General features: G+C 35.6%; 1 protein-coding gene across 1 annotated transcript; it reads right to left on the minus strand.

The window, feature by feature from the left end:
* Positions 1 to 3,494: 3,494 nt before the first annotated feature.
* On the minus strand, positions 3,495 to 15,448 carry Spcs3 (signal peptidase complex subunit 3). Its single transcript, XM_071610515.1, has 5 exons — positions 15,179 to 15,448; positions 13,528 to 13,603; positions 11,561 to 11,635; positions 7,971 to 8,086; positions 3,495 to 7,025 (listed from the first exon to the last, which is right to left on the minus strand). Exons 1-5 carry the CDS (start codon positions 15,319 to 15,321, stop codon positions 6,893 to 6,895), a joined length of 543 nt encoding a protein of 180 aa, XP_071466616.1. The 5' UTR covers positions 15,322 to 15,448; the 3' UTR covers positions 3,495 to 6,892.
* Between the last annotated feature and the right edge of the window lie 2,854 nt (positions 15,449 to 18,302).

Raw genomic sequence — 18,302 nt, forward strand, 5'->3', positions numbered from 1 at the left:
CACGCCCTATCTGAGGAACAGGTGGCAAAGATCTTCTCCCATTCTGTTGGCTCTCCCTTCACACATTTCCTTTGCTGTGCAGATTTTTAACTTCAGGCATCCCACTCATTGATTTTTGGTTTTATTTCTTGAACTGTAGGAGTCTTCTTAAAGAAGTCGGTTACTGTGCCAACATTTTGGCGTATTGGGCCTACTTTCTTTTCTAGCAGTTGCAGTTTTTGGTCTAATTCCTAGACCAGAATCCAGTTGTGTTGACTTTTGTGCAGGGTGACAGATAGGGGTCAAGTGGCATTCTACATATGGATACCCTGTTTTCCCTGCACCATTAAAGACTATCTTTTCTCCAATGTATTTTTGGTAACTTTATCTAGTAGCAGATAACTAGTTTTGTGGGTTTGCCTCTTCTATTTTAGTGGTCTTTGTTTTGGTGCCAATACCGTGCTGTTTTTGTTACTAGAGCTCTGGAGTATCATTAGAAGTCTGGTATTGTGATGCCACCAACATTGCTATTTTTGCTCAGGATTGCTTTGACTATTCTGGGCCTCTTGTTTTTCCAAATGAATTTTGGTACTGCTTTTTCTAGTTCTGTGAAGAACATCATTTGTATTTTGATGGGGATTGCATTGAGCCTTTATAACACTTTTGGTAGAATAGCTATTTTGACAATAAACATGGAAGGTCTTTCCGTCTTTTAAGGTCTTTAATTTCTTCAGTGTTCTATAGTTTTCATTGTAGAGGTCTTTCACCTCCTTCATTAGATTAATTCCCAAGGGATGTGTGTGTGTGTCTGTGTGTGCTTGAGGATACTGTAAATGGTGTAGTTTTCCTAATTAATAAATGGGCAAAAGAACTAGACATTTCTCAAAAGAAATGCAAATGGCCAACAAATATATGAGAAAATGGGAAATGCAAATCAAAACCACATTTAGATTTCATCTCACTCCAATCAGAATAGCAATTGTCAAGAATACAAATAATGTTGGTTAGGACAAGTCTGAAGAGCAGTATGGAAATTCCTCAAAAAAACTAGGAATGGAATCGGTGTATGACCTAGCTATTCCACTTCTCCATATATACCCAGAAGATCTAAAATCAGCATACTATAGGGATGCAGCTACATCAACATTTATAGCAGCACAATTCACAAGAGCCAAGCTGTGGAACCAGTGTAGGTGAATGGATAAAGAAAATGTGGTAAATGTACCCGATGGAGTATTGCTCAGCCATAAAGAATGACTTTATGGCATTTGCTCGTAAATGGATGAACTGGAGACTATAATGCTAAGTGAAATAAGACTATCCTAGAAATTCAGATCAAATATTTTGTCTGGGAAGTGGAAGCTAGTCTAAAATGGGAAAATAGAGAAGAAATAGGGGAGGGGATTCCATCAAAATAAATATCAGTGGGGACTGAGGGGAAGAGAGGAGAAACAGGATATGGGAAAAGCATGGAATCAATCTGACCTAAATTTCCTATGTACATATATGAATATACTACACTGGCCCTCACCATTATGTATAGCCACAAGACACTAACTTAAAAAAAAAAAAAGTCTGTAAGCAAATAGAAAGATACATAAAAGGAAGAGGGGGAGGGTAAACAAAAGTACTAGGTATTTATAGCTTAGTACTAGATAATTAGAGCAAATTACATTCCATGCATTTGTCAAAATGGATTCTAATGTGTATAACTAATACAAACCAATAAAAAATAACTAGGTGCAATGGTGCACGCCTGCAATCCCAGCCGCTTAGATCCTCCTGAAGCAGGAGGATCTCAAGTTCAAAGCCAGCCCTGGCAACTTTGTGAGGCCCTAAGCAAAGTAACTCAGCAAGGCCTTGTCTCCAAATATAAAATAAAAAAGGGCTAGGGTTATAGCCTAGTGGTTAAGATTCAATCCCTGATACCAAAAAAAAAAAAAATGTAGGGGTCAACACAGTGAACCCAGTTTATATAATTATCCCCGTAACCTCAGGTTCCCGTGGCTCACATGTCTGTTCCCTATTAGAATGTGTATAAAATTACACACAGGAAAAGGAAGGTCCTTCAAGCTCAAGGTTTCTTTGGATACACTAAGGTATACCTATTAGATACCTTTCTATAGAAATAATGCATTCATTTCTACTGAACTCAGAATTGTTTTTAATACTTCACCTGGAGAGAGGAGAGAGAAAATAGCCCAAGGACTGAGGAGAAACAAAACCAAAAGCAAAAGCTAGCTGATCTCACATCCCTTATGTATAAACTTAGGTTAAAAAAAAAAATCTAGTCTAAATGCATGTATTTTTTACTAGTGTCTTGATAGCATTTTGTTTTGTTCCTTTTTTCTGAGTGGAAAAAGAGAAAAAGTAGAATTTTCACAATTCAGTGGTTCAGTGCAGTCAGGTGATACATGTGTGGTAGCAGTGAAGTTGAATCAGAGTCAATAAGCCCAAGGATAGAGGCTAACTAAACACATTCGGCTTTCAGTCAGCTGTACATTTCAACCCATTTTTCCCAGAGCTTTAAACATGCATGTTTGTCTTCAAGCCAGGTTTGTTGGGATTTTAAAGTGTTAAAGTAAAAAAGATATATTTTACCACCAGCCACCATCATTTTGCTTTCTTATTACCCAGGCCTTGAACCCAGTGCAGTAATAATTAAAGTTCAAGAAAGGAGAACTACTCACAGACAATGGATAAGCTAAATTAGCCACACAACAGTGCACTATAGTTGCCTAGAATTCCATTATTTTTCCAACAGGTTATGGTGTATTGGGGGAGCTAGCTTTGGACACTGCACTCATTGAGGTGGCAAATATGCAGACTCTAAATTTAACGGAATGTGTTTACTTCTAACAAACCTAGGTTCACTGGGGGTGGGGGAAGATAATCTCATGATATAAAAGGATTGAAACAGCACTTGAAGCTTAGCTTAAAACAGCATATTGCAGGGCTGGGGTTGTGGCTTAGTGGTGGGTTTGACTCTCAGCATCGCATATAAACAAATAAATAAATAAAATAAAGGTCCATCAGTTAGAAAAATATATTTTTAAAAAATAGCATATTGCCACCAGGTGTGGTGGTGTACACCTGTCTCCAATGATCAGGCTGAGGCATGAGGATCACAAGTTCAAACCCAGCCTTAGCAACTTAGCAAGGCCCTAAGCAACTTAGGGAGACCTTGTCGCAAAACTAAAAAGGGTTTGATGTTCTCAAATGTTAAGCACCCCTGGGTTCAATCTCTGGTAACAAAAGTATATAAATAAAAATAATAATAAATAAAATCTATTTCCTTATGAAAGGCCTGGGACAACATAGGTCGGAGTACTTGGAGCAAGAGCACCATTTACCTAAGTTGGATAGTCAAATGAGCTTGAAAGCAAGGAGGAAGAATAGTTTCATCTAAAGTCAGGAGGAGCTCAAGAATGAAAAAAAAAAATAACAGTTACAAAGGAAAACGGTGTTAATTACAGACAGTCCCCATATTTTGGCCATATCAGAAACACAATAGCTTCATTATCAATATTTATTGGGTGCCTATCATGTGCAAGGCACTATGCTAGGTGCTGGGGAAGGTACAAAGATAAATCCAACAGCCTGTCCTCAAAGGGCTTACAGTCTAGTATAGGAGCATACAGTCCCTGGAGAAGATAATTTAGGTGTAATTAACTGCCTCCCGTCTACCCCACCCCCCAAAACATACTAGACTTGGTTTCTTCCTTTTACTTTTAATTCAGCAGCTTCACATAAAAAGCATAAATCTGAAAGTTTTTCAAAATGCATACTTTTACTCTTAAACAAAATTCATTTTCATTAGAAAAAATGCTGAATATTTATTGCAATTATGAAAATCCTGAAACACATTTTTATGGATTTTTTTCTTGTGAATCTGTGTTTTTGAAGTAAACAATTTTCCAAATTGCATCAAAACATGCAACAACTTTTTGAAATAAATCCTTTAAACTATTGGCAGTTTCATGTAATGTACACAGGCTCTCTGCTAAAAGCAAGGAAAGCTTTTGAAATGGATAGATTTATGTTCACAGCTTATGGAGTTTTCCCCCATAAATCTATTACAAGTCAATTCAAAGTATTATAAAGTAACACCTGTTAATTTGACACCCCAACTCCAAAGCTTTTAATTGGCTGGCCAGATCCACCAAAGAACTACAAAATAAGTCCAGGAAAGGAAATTCAAAATAATCCATTTCCTATTACAACCTTAGGAATTTCTGAAGCTTTTTGTAATTTTCCTTTCAGCAGAGAAAAACTAAAGGTAGTCAAGTATGGAAATAAAAAACACCGATTTAGCCAGTTTTCCAAGGTTAAACTGCTAAAGGATGAGTGCTACATTTTAAAATTAAATTCACTTCTAACTGTAATTACTTTAAATAAGTATCCAGTAATTATTATTCTCTTTGCTCAGAATAATCTCCGAGCTCCGATATTTCTGGTCATACTTAGGTCGTTATACGTCTGAAGCCTTGTGTCTTTGTAGAGACTTGATGAGACCTCTTTAAAACACTGAGACCAAGGATATGGTTATCAAACTGAACACAAATCAAATTTTCAAAAAGTAGAATTATGGTAAACTAATAAAGCTGAGCACACCCAAAAATGAGTTCCTGAGATGCAGATTCCTTATTCCCATGTTGAAGCATTCTTAATCCTGAGCATTTTCCCTTAGTTCAGTAAAAATGAAAAACTTCATCCATATTGTACTGGTGGGGTCTATTTCTCTCCCTCACCAAATTCCCAAAAAGGGGGCTTGTCAAATGAACAAACCGTAACTCAATTTCAATAATAATCTCTTTTAGAGTAATAGATCCACTCACCCCAAAGGTATAACACCTATTAAACTAGAATCCATGTCTGGTTAATATTTCAGGCTTACTGAGCAAGCCTGATTTAATCACAACATTCCCAGTTTTTATAAGTTTTTTACTTCTGCAGATTTTAAGTTTACATGTCTAATATTTGTATAAAGTAAGTAAAGTTAAATTTTGTAGGTGTAAAATGTGTAACAGCAATAGTCAGATCAGTATGACTTATGTGCTAACCTTTTAACCATCTTCCCATCTTCACATCACTAAAGTGCTTTTCTGTTCAATCTCTTAGCTGAACAGATAAAACAAATTTTATAGACTTGTGTGAAGAATCGCCATATAACTACTCCAACTCTGTCATTTTACAGATACAGAAACTGAGACCCTGAAAAGTTTAATGAAAAAGCTGGGAGTCAAACCCAGTCTAGTATTCATATTATAACTTTGACCTTTTTTGCTGGTTTAAAAACTCATATGTACAGCTTTTATATGAACCACATATGATAGCTGTCAAAAATGAATGTAACTAAACAGTGATGTATTTCATTAGGTAAACAAAACAAATTTTATTTAATTTAAACTATTCTTAGAAAATATTAGCCCTTTTTGGTTGTTGCTGATAGTGTACTACAGTGCTTGGTCTTGCTTTTAATAATAATTTGCAATTGCTACCTTTGAGGATGTTTATTTCTCCTCTACAGAAAAAATAAATCATCTTAAATATGCTCATATGCTCAATTATGTATTATGTATTTAATCTCTACATTATTTTTTCACACATTTACATTTTTTATACTTTTAATGTGAGTAAAATGAATTTATGTGGAAAATGAGATATTACCACTATGTTAAGTTGTTGGCAACTTGAAAATTAGTCGCTTTCATACATAATGGGAATCATCAGTGATACAAAGGGTGTCTGGAGTAATAAAAAACATAATGACAATTACAAGTCAAATTTGATTAGTCTGTAAACTGAGGTGTAAGAGAAAGGATAAGCTTAAGAGTACCTTGAGATGTGAGCTCAAGTTTTAACTTCATTCCTTGCTACTTAACTTTGGAGCGATTCAATAAACTTCTGAGTTTCAGTTTCTTGATCTGCAAAGAACTAACATTTGCACTACTTACCTCCTTGGATTATTGAGGCTAACATAAAACACAAGAGTGCTTTGTAAATGGAAAAGCACACTGCCAAATATTATTACTATTCCAATAATTATTAAAATTTGAACCTATGGATAATTGCAAATAATTACCACTTAGTGGCACTTGGCATGCTCACAAGAACAAACTTAACTCAAAGGATAAATCATGCAAAGATTTTCAACTTTCAATGGCAATGCTAAAAAGTATATAAAGATACACAAGGGAACATTTTTAGAGATAGCACTAAAAGACACACATTTGGTTGACTTGAGACTTAAAAATGAGTTTGAATGATTTACAACATAGAAGAGGTATTTAGTATTTAAGTGGAGAAAGCTGCTAGTCATCTAAGAAAAACACACATTATGGGTATCCTAAAACAAATGGAATAAAATTCTATCACTTTTGGCTTTTTTGTAAACCAGGCTTCTAACGAATAACTATATTAATTTTTCCAGTAATCTAACATACACTAAAAGAGAGAAAATGTCTACACCTAAGTCACAACCAATGTGAACTTGCATGAATGCCAAGCATAAAATTCAGAGTTCTTATAACTCTACAGGCACCTGAAAGTTTTAACAACCCTTCATGCTCACTTTATATTCCATAAAGAATAATGGAAATACAGGGAATACTTCAAATATATACCAAGTTCTTATTATGTTGTTGCCTTATTCTTACAGCCTTATTCTTATATCAGAGATATAGCTATCTCTGATAGCCTTGTTTTTGTTTTGTTTTTAAGGTTAAGTTTGAGTATGCTATTAACCTTTCCCTTCAAATATGCCTTTTGATGTTACTTCTACATCAAAAACAAAAACAAACCAAAAAAACCCACAAAGTAACAACCCAAAACAAATGAAGGTGCAAGGGAAAAGATAAATGAGATATAATTCATTAAGTATAAAAATATGTTGTTTCAAATTCAGAATAATTTAATAACTCTTCGTTATTTCATATGTATCTGGAAATGGGACAGATACATGTCCTGATCCCGTCACAAGAGGTAGAATTCCAGCATTTGGTACAACGTTCCAAGATAGGGTCAAAGTGACATTCCTGTTTCCCCTATAAAAAGATATAATAAACAGAAGTCAGCAGAAACACTTATAGTTCAATAAAAACATTTTAAAACAAGCACTGAGGTGTCAAATATTTTATAACTAGTTATTCCTAACAGGAATTCTAAGCTGTAAACAGAACTATTTTCTCTTCTCACTTGAAATCTGAGGACAATGCTAAAAGACACCAGCATTACATTTGAATTACATTACATTGAATCCCTTAAAAAAAAAAATCTAAACTTATTCACAACTGCAGTTAATAACAACTAAAAAGCTTACATGCAAGAAACACAGTGAATATAAAATGAGACCTGTGCTAGGAATCAGAAGACAATGCTTTGAAGCCTAATTCTGTCATTATCTAGTTTCACAAACTGGAGCAAATCAAAATGTATTATGATCTGAAATTCTTATTTGTAAATATGTAGGTCTGGTTTTAAAATTCTTTTAAAATTCTTTCTGATAATACCTCAGAAAGTGTAAGAAGCAAAAATGACCTGAGAGGTCAATCATTGATTCCCTCGTTTTGTATGAGCAACAGAAGTTTAGAAAAGCCAAGAGAACCAATATTAGAAACCTGAGTATCAATTCCGAGACCCAATGCACTGCTTTCTCATTAAGGTTTCTCTGATTCATGTTTAGAAAGGAAACCTTTAATTTGACAATCATAGCGCTACCTTATATAAGTAATCCTATACTCCCTGTACACGTAAGAGTAGAAGCTGTATGCCTTTATTAGTTTGGACCATTACATTTTACAAACTGCAAGAGAACAAATTACTTATCTTAGATCCCAATTTATATTTCTTCCCAATCTTCCATTCAGAGCTACATAAATACCTCTCTCCCAATTTTCCTTTTTACCCTCTAATATTTTTTTAAAATGAAAACACATTACATCTTTCTCTTTCACATTTTACTAAATGTTAAAAAATAAAAAAGTGCTCACTTGAGACCATTTCCATCATCAAAGAAAAAATATTTTGTTTTCATATCTTTCAACAGCAGCTTCGGATTATCACCTCTCAGAACAATCTTGTCCCAGAGGACAACCTGGTTCAGAGCCTACATTAAAATGAAAATTAATTAGGTAACTCATCAGAAACAGCATCTTATCATTTAAAAGTATTAATAATTAAATAATTTCACATATGAAGGAACCCAACTTGGACAGATTTGCTAAAATCTTGATGCATACCAAATGTGTACTAGTAGATAATATAAAGAAGGGGACAAACTTTTCATGGAGAGAAAAATTATTTCCCTAAGGAAATCATTCCTTTTACTCAGTCAACTCTATTATATAAGGCCCTCAGACCTTACTAAAAGGTTCAATATCTATATGCTCTCCAAAAAGCAATATCCTTAGAATCCTTGCATAGGAAATATTCTTTTAAATCTCTTTTCTCTGTGAAATTTCTAATACTGTCCATCTCAGAGTAGACCCTGGATGATACTGGGAAAACACAGTGAGCTAATCCAAGTTAACGTGAGATGATGTCAGGAAAATGGATGAATCTTCAAGAACTTAAAATTATCAAGGAAACACCAAAGAAATGAATGCATAACATCTTTTCCCCCTTTACAATAAAATGTGCATCACTGTTTTTATCATGGCAGAATTCTAGATATCAGATAATTCTTTAAAGCCACTTTATTTCAATGTATTACAACCAAGTTCCACAAAAATTAAGAGTATAAAATGGAAAGAAAAACTTGTCACTCCTACTAAATATCAAGGAATTTGTCCTCATGGAAGCTATCATCCATCAGCTAGTGAGGCTGAATGCTCAATATGTTATGACTACCTTAACTGAAAAGAAATACAGAGAAGTTATTTCTAAAACAGGGCTTAAACCAACATCTTAAAACCTCTTTCTAATATTAAAAATATTAAAAATCATTAAGACTGAAGAAATAGTTGGACTTGGTGACACATGCCTGTAATCCCAGCAACTTGGGAGGCTAAGGTGGGACAACAACAAGTTCAAGATCAGCTTTGGCAACTTAACAAGACCTTGTCTCAAAATAAAAAATAAAGGGCCCAGAGATGCTGGGGAAGTTCCAAATTAGCATTTTCCTACTAGTTATGCTAGGGTAAACCAGGATTATAAATATATTTTTGGTACATTAATCATAAAGGTTACAGTTATTTCAACAATTTGTTGAAACCTGTCAATGTTTGTGTATAGTTGCTACTCTATCAGGAATAGCTTTTTCTGTTTAACATTTTGTTGATGCTGAAGGACAAGAATCAAAACTTTTTCATCCCAATAGTCCCACAGCCTAACGAAACACCTATTATTTTCAAAATAAGTGTATAATTAATTGAAGTGCTAAAAATTCTGATTAATTAATGTATATTTTCCTTGAAAACAAATACAGTTCAAATAAAACACAGACCAATCTTTAACTACAATCTATCTCTAGCCTACACTGATGAAAACCTGTAAAAACCACTATACTTAAGACACGAGCAGTGGAATGTCCCTATAATCCCAGCAACTCAAAGGGTTGAGACAAAGAGGACAAGTCCCAGATGAGCCTGAACTCAGAGAGGCTCTAAGCAACTTATCGAGAGGATGTCTCAAAAAATAGAAAAGGGCTAGGGATGTAGCTCAAAAGTTAAATCACCCGAGTTCAATCCCTAGAACCAAGAAAAAAAAAAAAAGAAACTCAACAACATATAACCAACATTATAATTCCTATATTTGCTTACATATTTTCAGTCTACTACTTTATACCTTCAGTATCAATACTAAAAATAGAACCTAAGATGATTTAACAAGATTCTATATAAATATCCTAACGCCTACCCTAACCTGCAACAGAGCGCTAAATCAGACTAAACTTATCACCTTCAATCACAAAATAAATCATTTTGATGTGTTTTATCTACTAGTATGATAGTTTTTGTGTTGTTGTTATTGTTGTTGTTTTAGTTGTCAATGGATCTTTTGTTTTATTTATTTATGTGGTGCTGAGAACTGAACCCAGGGCCTCACATATGCCAAGCAAGCGCTCTACCACTGAACCACTGTGGCTACAACTCTAGCCCTGATAGGTTTTAATTATAAAATTTATTATAAACTATAAAGACTACTTCAAGTACTCAGATTGATGAATTTTATACAATTCCAAAACAAAGGAAAACAGTTCTCAATAAGCAGAGATATTAATTGAAGATATATGATTTATTAACACTACCAAAGCAGCTCATTATCATAGATTTTTTAAAAAGAAAATACAAATATTTGGTACAAGGATACATTTTTAAATAATCTCAGATGATTCAAAAATTTTTAGTAATCTTCACAGCTTTTGATTACCTATCTTCATAATGAAAGCTTTAACCAGACCTCAAATTCTGTTGATTTATTTATGTTGTCAAGTAGCTTTCTATTCTCAACTGTGGATAAAAGAACATTCAGCTTAAAAAACATATAGCTGAGCAGCACTAGTACTTCCTCATTTCATACGTAATTCAGAGTTAAGCACCACCATTTCTCATCTTACCACTAGAAATAGTCTACAAGAGTTTTTGATCATAAATTACTTTGAGCATAAACTAAGCCATGCCCTTTATTTATTATGTATATAATATACATGTACTATTTATCATTGACAGTTAATGCAAATTTTCATTTCAAATAATCTTAACTAATGGAATTCTCTCCTCTTTTAATTAGTTTACTTAGGTGTTTTGGGGTTTTTTTTTTGTTTTGTTTTAATCCTTTAACATGATTTAAAGAACAGACATATGGGATCTACCATTTTCCTATTGTTAATGTGTTGGAACATCAGCGTTATCTTCAATCTTTCTTTTCTTTGCAGGACTTTTTTTTTTTTAGCTATTTTTCTATTTAATAGCAATTATTTAGAACTTGATAATACAATCCCCTATATACTACAATATTTTGTAAAATGCTAAAAGTGAATAAATGAATATATTAGGTAGTACGGTCAACCTCTGGGCACTGAGAATTCCTTCTCTTCCTCCAGAATATTTCCATGGCATGTGACCATCTGATAAGGACTGAATAAGTATTAATGTGAGTTTGCAAAGCAACTATTAATACAGCTTAAATTTTTCTTTTAATTTTAATTGGGAAATACATAACAGAAACTCTAATATCCCTTATATACCTATCAATTACTGTGCATACACACCATTCTGGAAGCCACAATGCTAAGGAGCTACAGTACATACAGAAAAAAAAAAAAAAGAGAGGCTACCAGAGAGAGAAAATGTTCTTAGCAGAGTCACCTCTCCATATGGTTGTGAGTGTTTACTAAGCTATGCAGGTCAGATATTTTTAATATATGAACATCTCTATTTGTTGTGCATAAAGAATAAGGTTTTAAGTAACTATTAAAATATGCTTTAATTGCTGGGGTTGTAGCTCAGTGGTAGAGCGCTTGCCTAGCACATGTGAGGAACTGGGTTCAATTCTCAGCACCACACAGAAATGAAAAAAATAAAGGTACATCAACAACTAAAAAAAAATTTTTAAAAAATGCTTAAATACATACACTTACATTATTTTTTGTTGAATATTCTGCTGATAAATAAAGAAATAACTGCTTAACGTTCCAATCAAATATATTCTCTAAATGTAAACAAATTAAGGAATATACAAGACAGAAGGCAGCACACAGCTTTTAAAAGATCTTTGTTATCTTCAATTAATTTTCCACAGCAATACTAACACTAAAATAGAAAAAAAGGAGAGGTGGTCCAGAAACATACTGAGTCACTAATTTAATAATACAGAGGATAAATATTTTATAAAATCCAACCCATTCCTAAAAGAATGTAAGGTCAGCATGCTCCCTACTCCTGCAAGTATTACCAGCTAAGATACCTTGATTAACAAGAAAATAACAAAAAATCCAAAATTTAGATTTCTAATATTAACCCACTATGTCCAAAAGAAAGATGAATTATTATTTCATGGATATTCATGAAATACTAGAGCTCTAAAGTATAACCAAATCACCACTATTTAACAATATGCAAACATGAACTAAGTTCAAGTTATTAGCCAAGTACAGTAAAAATGTATGTTCCTTTTGTTACGTGTCCATAGAAATCAAAATGTCTACACAAAGTGCTTTGGTAAGAAGCAAATGAATGCTAACTAGGTACCATTCAGCCTGGGGGAAGGAGGTACACTTTCAACTAGAGTTAAACTACATACTGGTACCTCCACATGAGCAGAGTTTTACATTTGTATTTTATTAAATATCATACGTAAACTGTCATTTTATTATGTATATTTATATATTTATAGCAACAGGTTTGTTACATTCTACTTTTAATTATGTGTAGCCACTAAGAATCACTTGTTTGCAATTGAGAAGTCTAGGACAGTTCTTTACAATAACAGCTACAATTTCAAGTATTTTCAGCATTAAGAAAACCCAAATAAACTATAAACAGTGAGATTGGTAACATATAGTGAAGATATCAGGAAATTTCACTGTTATTCTCCAGATACACAAAATGACTACTTTCATACTAGATCTACACTGCTTGTATAGATTTTTTTTAAATGATGTCAAGACTTAAAAGCACACAAAGTTTAGGGTAAGACTTGCCTGATGGCACATTCTACTTCCTAAAAAGGTTCCTTTAGAACGAATTCCTAGTCTACTTATAAATTCAGTAATTTCTAAAAAATTAAAAGGTATTCCAAGATAGTAGGAACCGAAGAAAAATTCCCCAGGCATATTATCTGCTTCAATTGTTCAGATAGTTGCTCTACACAAGTTCAGACTGTTCAATCTCCATGACCATTTTAAATCATGGGTCTTAGAAAGGCAGATAGGATCAGGTCAGAAATGGCAGAGAACAACATTGCCAATATATTTACATATAAGCCTAAATAAGACTAAAGTGGCCAAAATGACCAGAGTTGTTAAGAGATGGAAACTCAGGATAAGGAGAAAATAATTAAACCATCCCCTTAAAGTCATTCTTTTCATTAAGATTTCTTTGACTGTTCTATGAGTACTTATAACAAGAACTACAATAACAAAATGTTAACATGATTTAAAACATTCATTTCAATAACAGCCATTTGAACCATGACAAATGTAATTCACTTTTTAAACATGTTTCTCTCCTCTATCATAAGATAGTGATTCTTTGAGACTGTACATGAAATATTTCAGGCAGACTGAGCTCTGATAACATTTTTCCTTCTTTAATTCAAATGATCTAATTTTATTAATTTTTTTCACAAAGAGATTCATGCATAGATTGCAATCACTTTAAGGAAGAATTTAAAATTACATACACACAACTAACTCATGAATCTACAGTTTTCTCTAAGTATGAACAAGTATTAAAACTATTTAGCTGATGAAAATATATGTGACAGGATTTCTTCCAAAGTTTGGTTGATTCAACTAGGTGGTACTCACTGTCCCCCAAATCTCTAAGCAACATATTTCTCATTACAAAACTACAGAAAAAGAAAATAAATATTTCCTTAAAGGATATCAGCAGTTATATCAAATGTAATGAATCCCAGATCACTTCTTTCTCTTGGTCCAGTGAAGTCTTCTACATTTTTTCTAGAAGTAAAGATAAAAGTTTTACCATCCTTTATAATAAAGGCATACACTATTCACATAATAATTTAAAGATCTAGTTGGTATAGAGGTGGAACAGCAATTCCACAAAGAAACAAGTAAAAAACAGAGAAATCTTTAGTGTGAAAACAGGGTAAACATTATAATTCAATATTTTAAAAAAGGTCTTCAATTATTTTCAAATACCTTAAGAAATCTCTAAGAAAACTCAAGGGAAGACATAAGAACTGCTAAAAAAAAAAAAAAAAAGACTTTAAATACTGGTGACAGCAGGAGGATGGGTAGATTTAAGATTACATATGACTACAAGGCAATATGGAAAACTAAAATAACAGCTGCTCTTTCTTGAATGCTTTACCACATGTCTAATCCACTTTGTATTTTTCACAATTACCTCAAATTATTTTCATAAGGCTACCAATTAGGCATTGCCTTCATTTTGAATAAAAAGGAATTAAGGTTCAGAAGAGTAAGAAACTTTCTCAACACCAAACATTTATTCAATGTTTCAAACACATTCTAAGCCCTCATAGACCTTAATGGCAGTGCTGACTTCCAACCCAGGTCTACGTGAATTTAGAACAGTATCTAACAAAAAAAAAAAAAAAAAAGGGAGGGGAGGGGGCGGGGAGGAATCACTATTAGATGACTGACTTGTGATTCTGACAATGAAATTAAACTAAGGCTGCAGAAGAAGACAGATCTTGTTAGTAAATGGAACAGAATAATTGAGTATTAAGATCAAAAATGTCACAAATCAAAGACAAAAGTGGTGGAGAATTTTAAAGTAAAAATACAAAAGAAAAAAAATAGGCAATAAAGAAATGCAACTGTGATTCCAAAATTCTACTTTTGACGTCTTCGCAGATTTATTCAAGCAAAGTTTTGCTTAAAAAAAATGCAAATAAATTAGAAAAACAAGAATGGGCTGAATCAGTGCATCTTAACCTCGGTCCTAACTTCCAAGCTGCTCCAAGTATTTATTGCATTCTGAAGGTGGAAAGACAAAAATTGCAAAGGGAATGTCAAACAGGACAAACTCCGGTTATAGATGGCACGAAAGCCGTCCTGCAAGTTGCTTCAGCCCCAAGCGTAACGGAGCTACGGAGCCAGGCCCGACGCCGACCCGCGCGCGGCGGCAGCACCTCTGGGCGTGTGAAGACCCACCGGCCCCGGGACGCGCGGGAGGCGGCGGCCCGGGCGGCGGCGCGGGTTTGCTGTTGTGTTGCTCCCTCATTGGCCAGGCGTGGGTGAGGGAAGTGAGGAACAGGAAGGAAGCGGAGGCACCGACCCGAGCAACTCAAAATTAAAATTTAAGAGCAAGCCCGGGAATTTACGACGGAGGGGGGCGAGTTTCGAGGGGAAGCCGGGAAAACCGGGGGAGCCCGCAAGTCCGCCCCGGACATCTGCCTTAGGGGTGAATGGCTGCTCCGGAGGGGACCCTGGGGACGACGCGGGAGTCCTCCCGGCGTCTCCCGCTCCTCGGCCCGGCTTCGACCCCCGCCAGGCCGGGTCCAGGTGCCCTGCCCCATTAGCCCTAGCCTCTGCCGCACTCACAGCATGATCCGCGAGACGTGCAGCCGCACCGGGACACTCCTGTCTTTGAAGGCGGTGGTGATGAAGCAGCCGAAGGTGAGCGCCGCCATCACGCTCAGCGAGAAGGCGAACAAGGAGTTCGCCCGTGACAGCACCGTGTTCATCGCGACCTTCTCTCACGAGCCCTGTCGCCACACAGGCACCCGGGGTCCGGTTCCGGCAGCGGACCTGCGATCCGCGCCGCCTGCGGTGCGCACGTTCCGGGAGCGCGCGCAGCCGCGGCCCCGCCTCCTTTCCGGTCCTCCGACGCGAGCGCGCGCGCACCCGCCCACCGCGACACACCCACCGCGCGGGAGGGACCGCGCCATAAGGAGCGCCTGGTCTGTGAAACCGCCCCTCCAAACGCTGCCACCAATCAGAGATGAGCAGGGAGAGGGCGGGGTCCCAAATCAGACCCGCCTCCTCCAGTTGTCAGTTCCCTTCTTTAGTTCTACGGAGGAAATAGCCCACCCTCTTTTCTCGATTCTTGTGTCAGGTGGTTTGGGACTGAGGCTTCTTGGTTGTTTCAGTGCCATTCATTTTAAGTTAAAAACAGCAGCAAGCCAAGATGGTTTGGAGTCTGTTCTTATGTGTCGTGTTTGGAAGCAGGTCTGCACAAAACGCTTGGTCCTCTCCCCGCTCTATCAAAGCTGGTCAAAGTTAGGACTTAAGCCTTTTGGGAGGTTCTGGAGGGAGGCTGCCCAGGTCCCTTAAAGCAGTCACATGTACACCGTCTTTGCGCTCCTTTGCTTTCCACCTTCAACCTTGGTCCAATTCTTGTTAATGTTTTGTTTCTACAGACTGCTAAAGCTGTTTTAAAAGCTAAGGGTTCGTGATACCAGTTTTAAATATTTGCATTTTAACATAGAAATTTCTGATTACTGAAAGGTAACCTTTCTAGGCTTGGGCTCAAGGAAATAATAGCTATGGAATTGCCATAATCTGTAAGAACGTAAAGTTAATAATAAGTAACGGATTGATTTATCACATTTCCAATACTTTAAGGGGTTTAGGGTTCAGACTGGGACAATTCTTGACCTTGAATATACTATCTACCAATACTTTTGCTCCCTTCACAGCAAGGAACTTGCAATTATAAAAATGAGATTCAGAGGATAATTAATTTTTTTCAATTTGCAACCATGAACCATAAATAGTTAAGAAAACCTTTTATAGAATATGATAGGTATACACCAAAAACATGATCTAAACCTGATCCTGGCTTATGTTGTCTGTTGTTGAGCCTTTGCTTCTTTGCATCATTCATTACCAGTTAATTTTCCTACAGCCATACAAGTAGAATTGTTAGTAATTGCCTAGCATGTGCCAGGAACAGTTCCAAGCCTTGAGAATACAGCAGTAATAAGGCAAAGCCCCTGCTCAAATGGAATACTGCTAAGAAATGAAAAACATATTCACTATAAATGGAGAGATCCTTGGTTGAGTTTCTAACATTAATTTTTATCTTTCAGGCAGTCACGCTTTATTCAATATAGCAAATGTCTATTGAATGGCAACTGTGGTGCAAGTGATAAAGAGATATGTGTTAATATCATTTTTTACCTCACATAGCTTAAATAATAAAATAATTAAATAAAGCACTTACCCCTGAGCTATATCCCCAGTCCTTTTTTTTTTTTTTTTTTTTTTTTGAGACAGGGTCTCCCTAAGTTTCTGATGCAGCTCAAACTGGATCTTCCTAACTCAGCCTCTTAAGTGGGTTACAGGAATGCACCACTGCACTTGGCCACATCTGTGGATATAGGACAAAACAATATATACTAAATATTTAACACAATGCCTAAACATTAACACACATTATTATTCTTATAGAGTAACTTAGAGAAAGGATGCTTGTTACAAATGGTAATGTTTAGGATGAACATTCCAAAATATACTGCGTTGCAAGTACAGGCATATAAGAAACACCCATTAGTCTGGTCCAGCTAAACAATGTGCCATTAAAAGATTAGGCAGAAGTATATCTGGAAACCTAAAATAAGGGCCCACTCTAGAAAAACAGGTCATGAAGTTGGGACTTTATATCAAGGAATTTACATATTAAACAAGAGTAGCCTCACCAAGCAAGTAGGCAGCCAGCCATTGATAAGATATATGAGAAGGGTAAACAATTGAGAGTGTTGGCAATGGAACAGAAAAAAAAGATGATTGCTGGAATGGACATTTCAAAGACAAAATGTACATGACTTAGCAACTGCTTAGATAAGAGTTCTCTTGGCAAAATATAAAATAAAAGCAGATTGTGAAAGCACAAGTGGGATTAATAGTATTGTTATGACACCACAGTTTTGAACTTTAGTAAACTGAGAGTGTTACAGAATGACTCTGATACCACCTGTGGAGGAATGGGGTAGGCCACAATGCTAACTGCTCCATGATATATTCAGAGTCAAATTGGTAGGAAAATAGGTTTTATTCAGACTCAGCTTTGAAGAAACAAGAAAACTGTTTAAAAATATTCCACATTTGAAATCCATGAAATTGAGAACTTTTAAAGAAGAAGCAGGGGAGGAGGGACAACAGTAAGAAGAAAAAAGAAACAAAGGCAGGAAATGTATATATGCCTAATAATCCTGTGTTAGACAGGTTTAAGGGGACAGTCTCCATTCTGTGCTTCTTTGGTACCTGTCAAGATGGGGGTTGTAGTGCTTTTGTTTCCTTTTCTCTACCAGAGGAAGTTACTCTCAGTTCAGAGCCTACCCCCAACCATGCCCCCACCTCATTTTCAGTCTGTGTCAGAAAAGCCAAAAATACATAGAAGTTAACCAAAAAAACAGGAGCAGAATGGAATAAGAAATTATCTTATTCTATTGTATTTTCCCAAATGTATCTCTTGATTTTCTGGCTATTTAATCATATCATCTACATTAGACATAATTTTGCCCTTTTCTTTTCAATTATTATACTTTTTATTGTTTTGTTAATTTCAGTGGTCATTGTTTCCAACACACTGCTTAATAATAATGAAGATGACTGTTATCTTTGTCTTGTTCTTGATTTAAGAGGAGAAGTTTCATTTCTCCAACAGGGGAAACTCTAGTTCTGAGATGGAAAGGTGTGTACACATATATCATTGTGTAATATG

The sequence above is a fragment of the Marmota flaviventris genome, chromosome 3 (assembly GCF_047511675.1).
Source record: "Marmota flaviventris isolate mMarFla1 chromosome 3, mMarFla1.hap1, whole genome shotgun sequence".
In the NCBI taxonomy this organism is placed as follows: domain Eukaryota; kingdom Metazoa; phylum Chordata; class Mammalia; order Rodentia; family Sciuridae; genus Marmota; species Marmota flaviventris.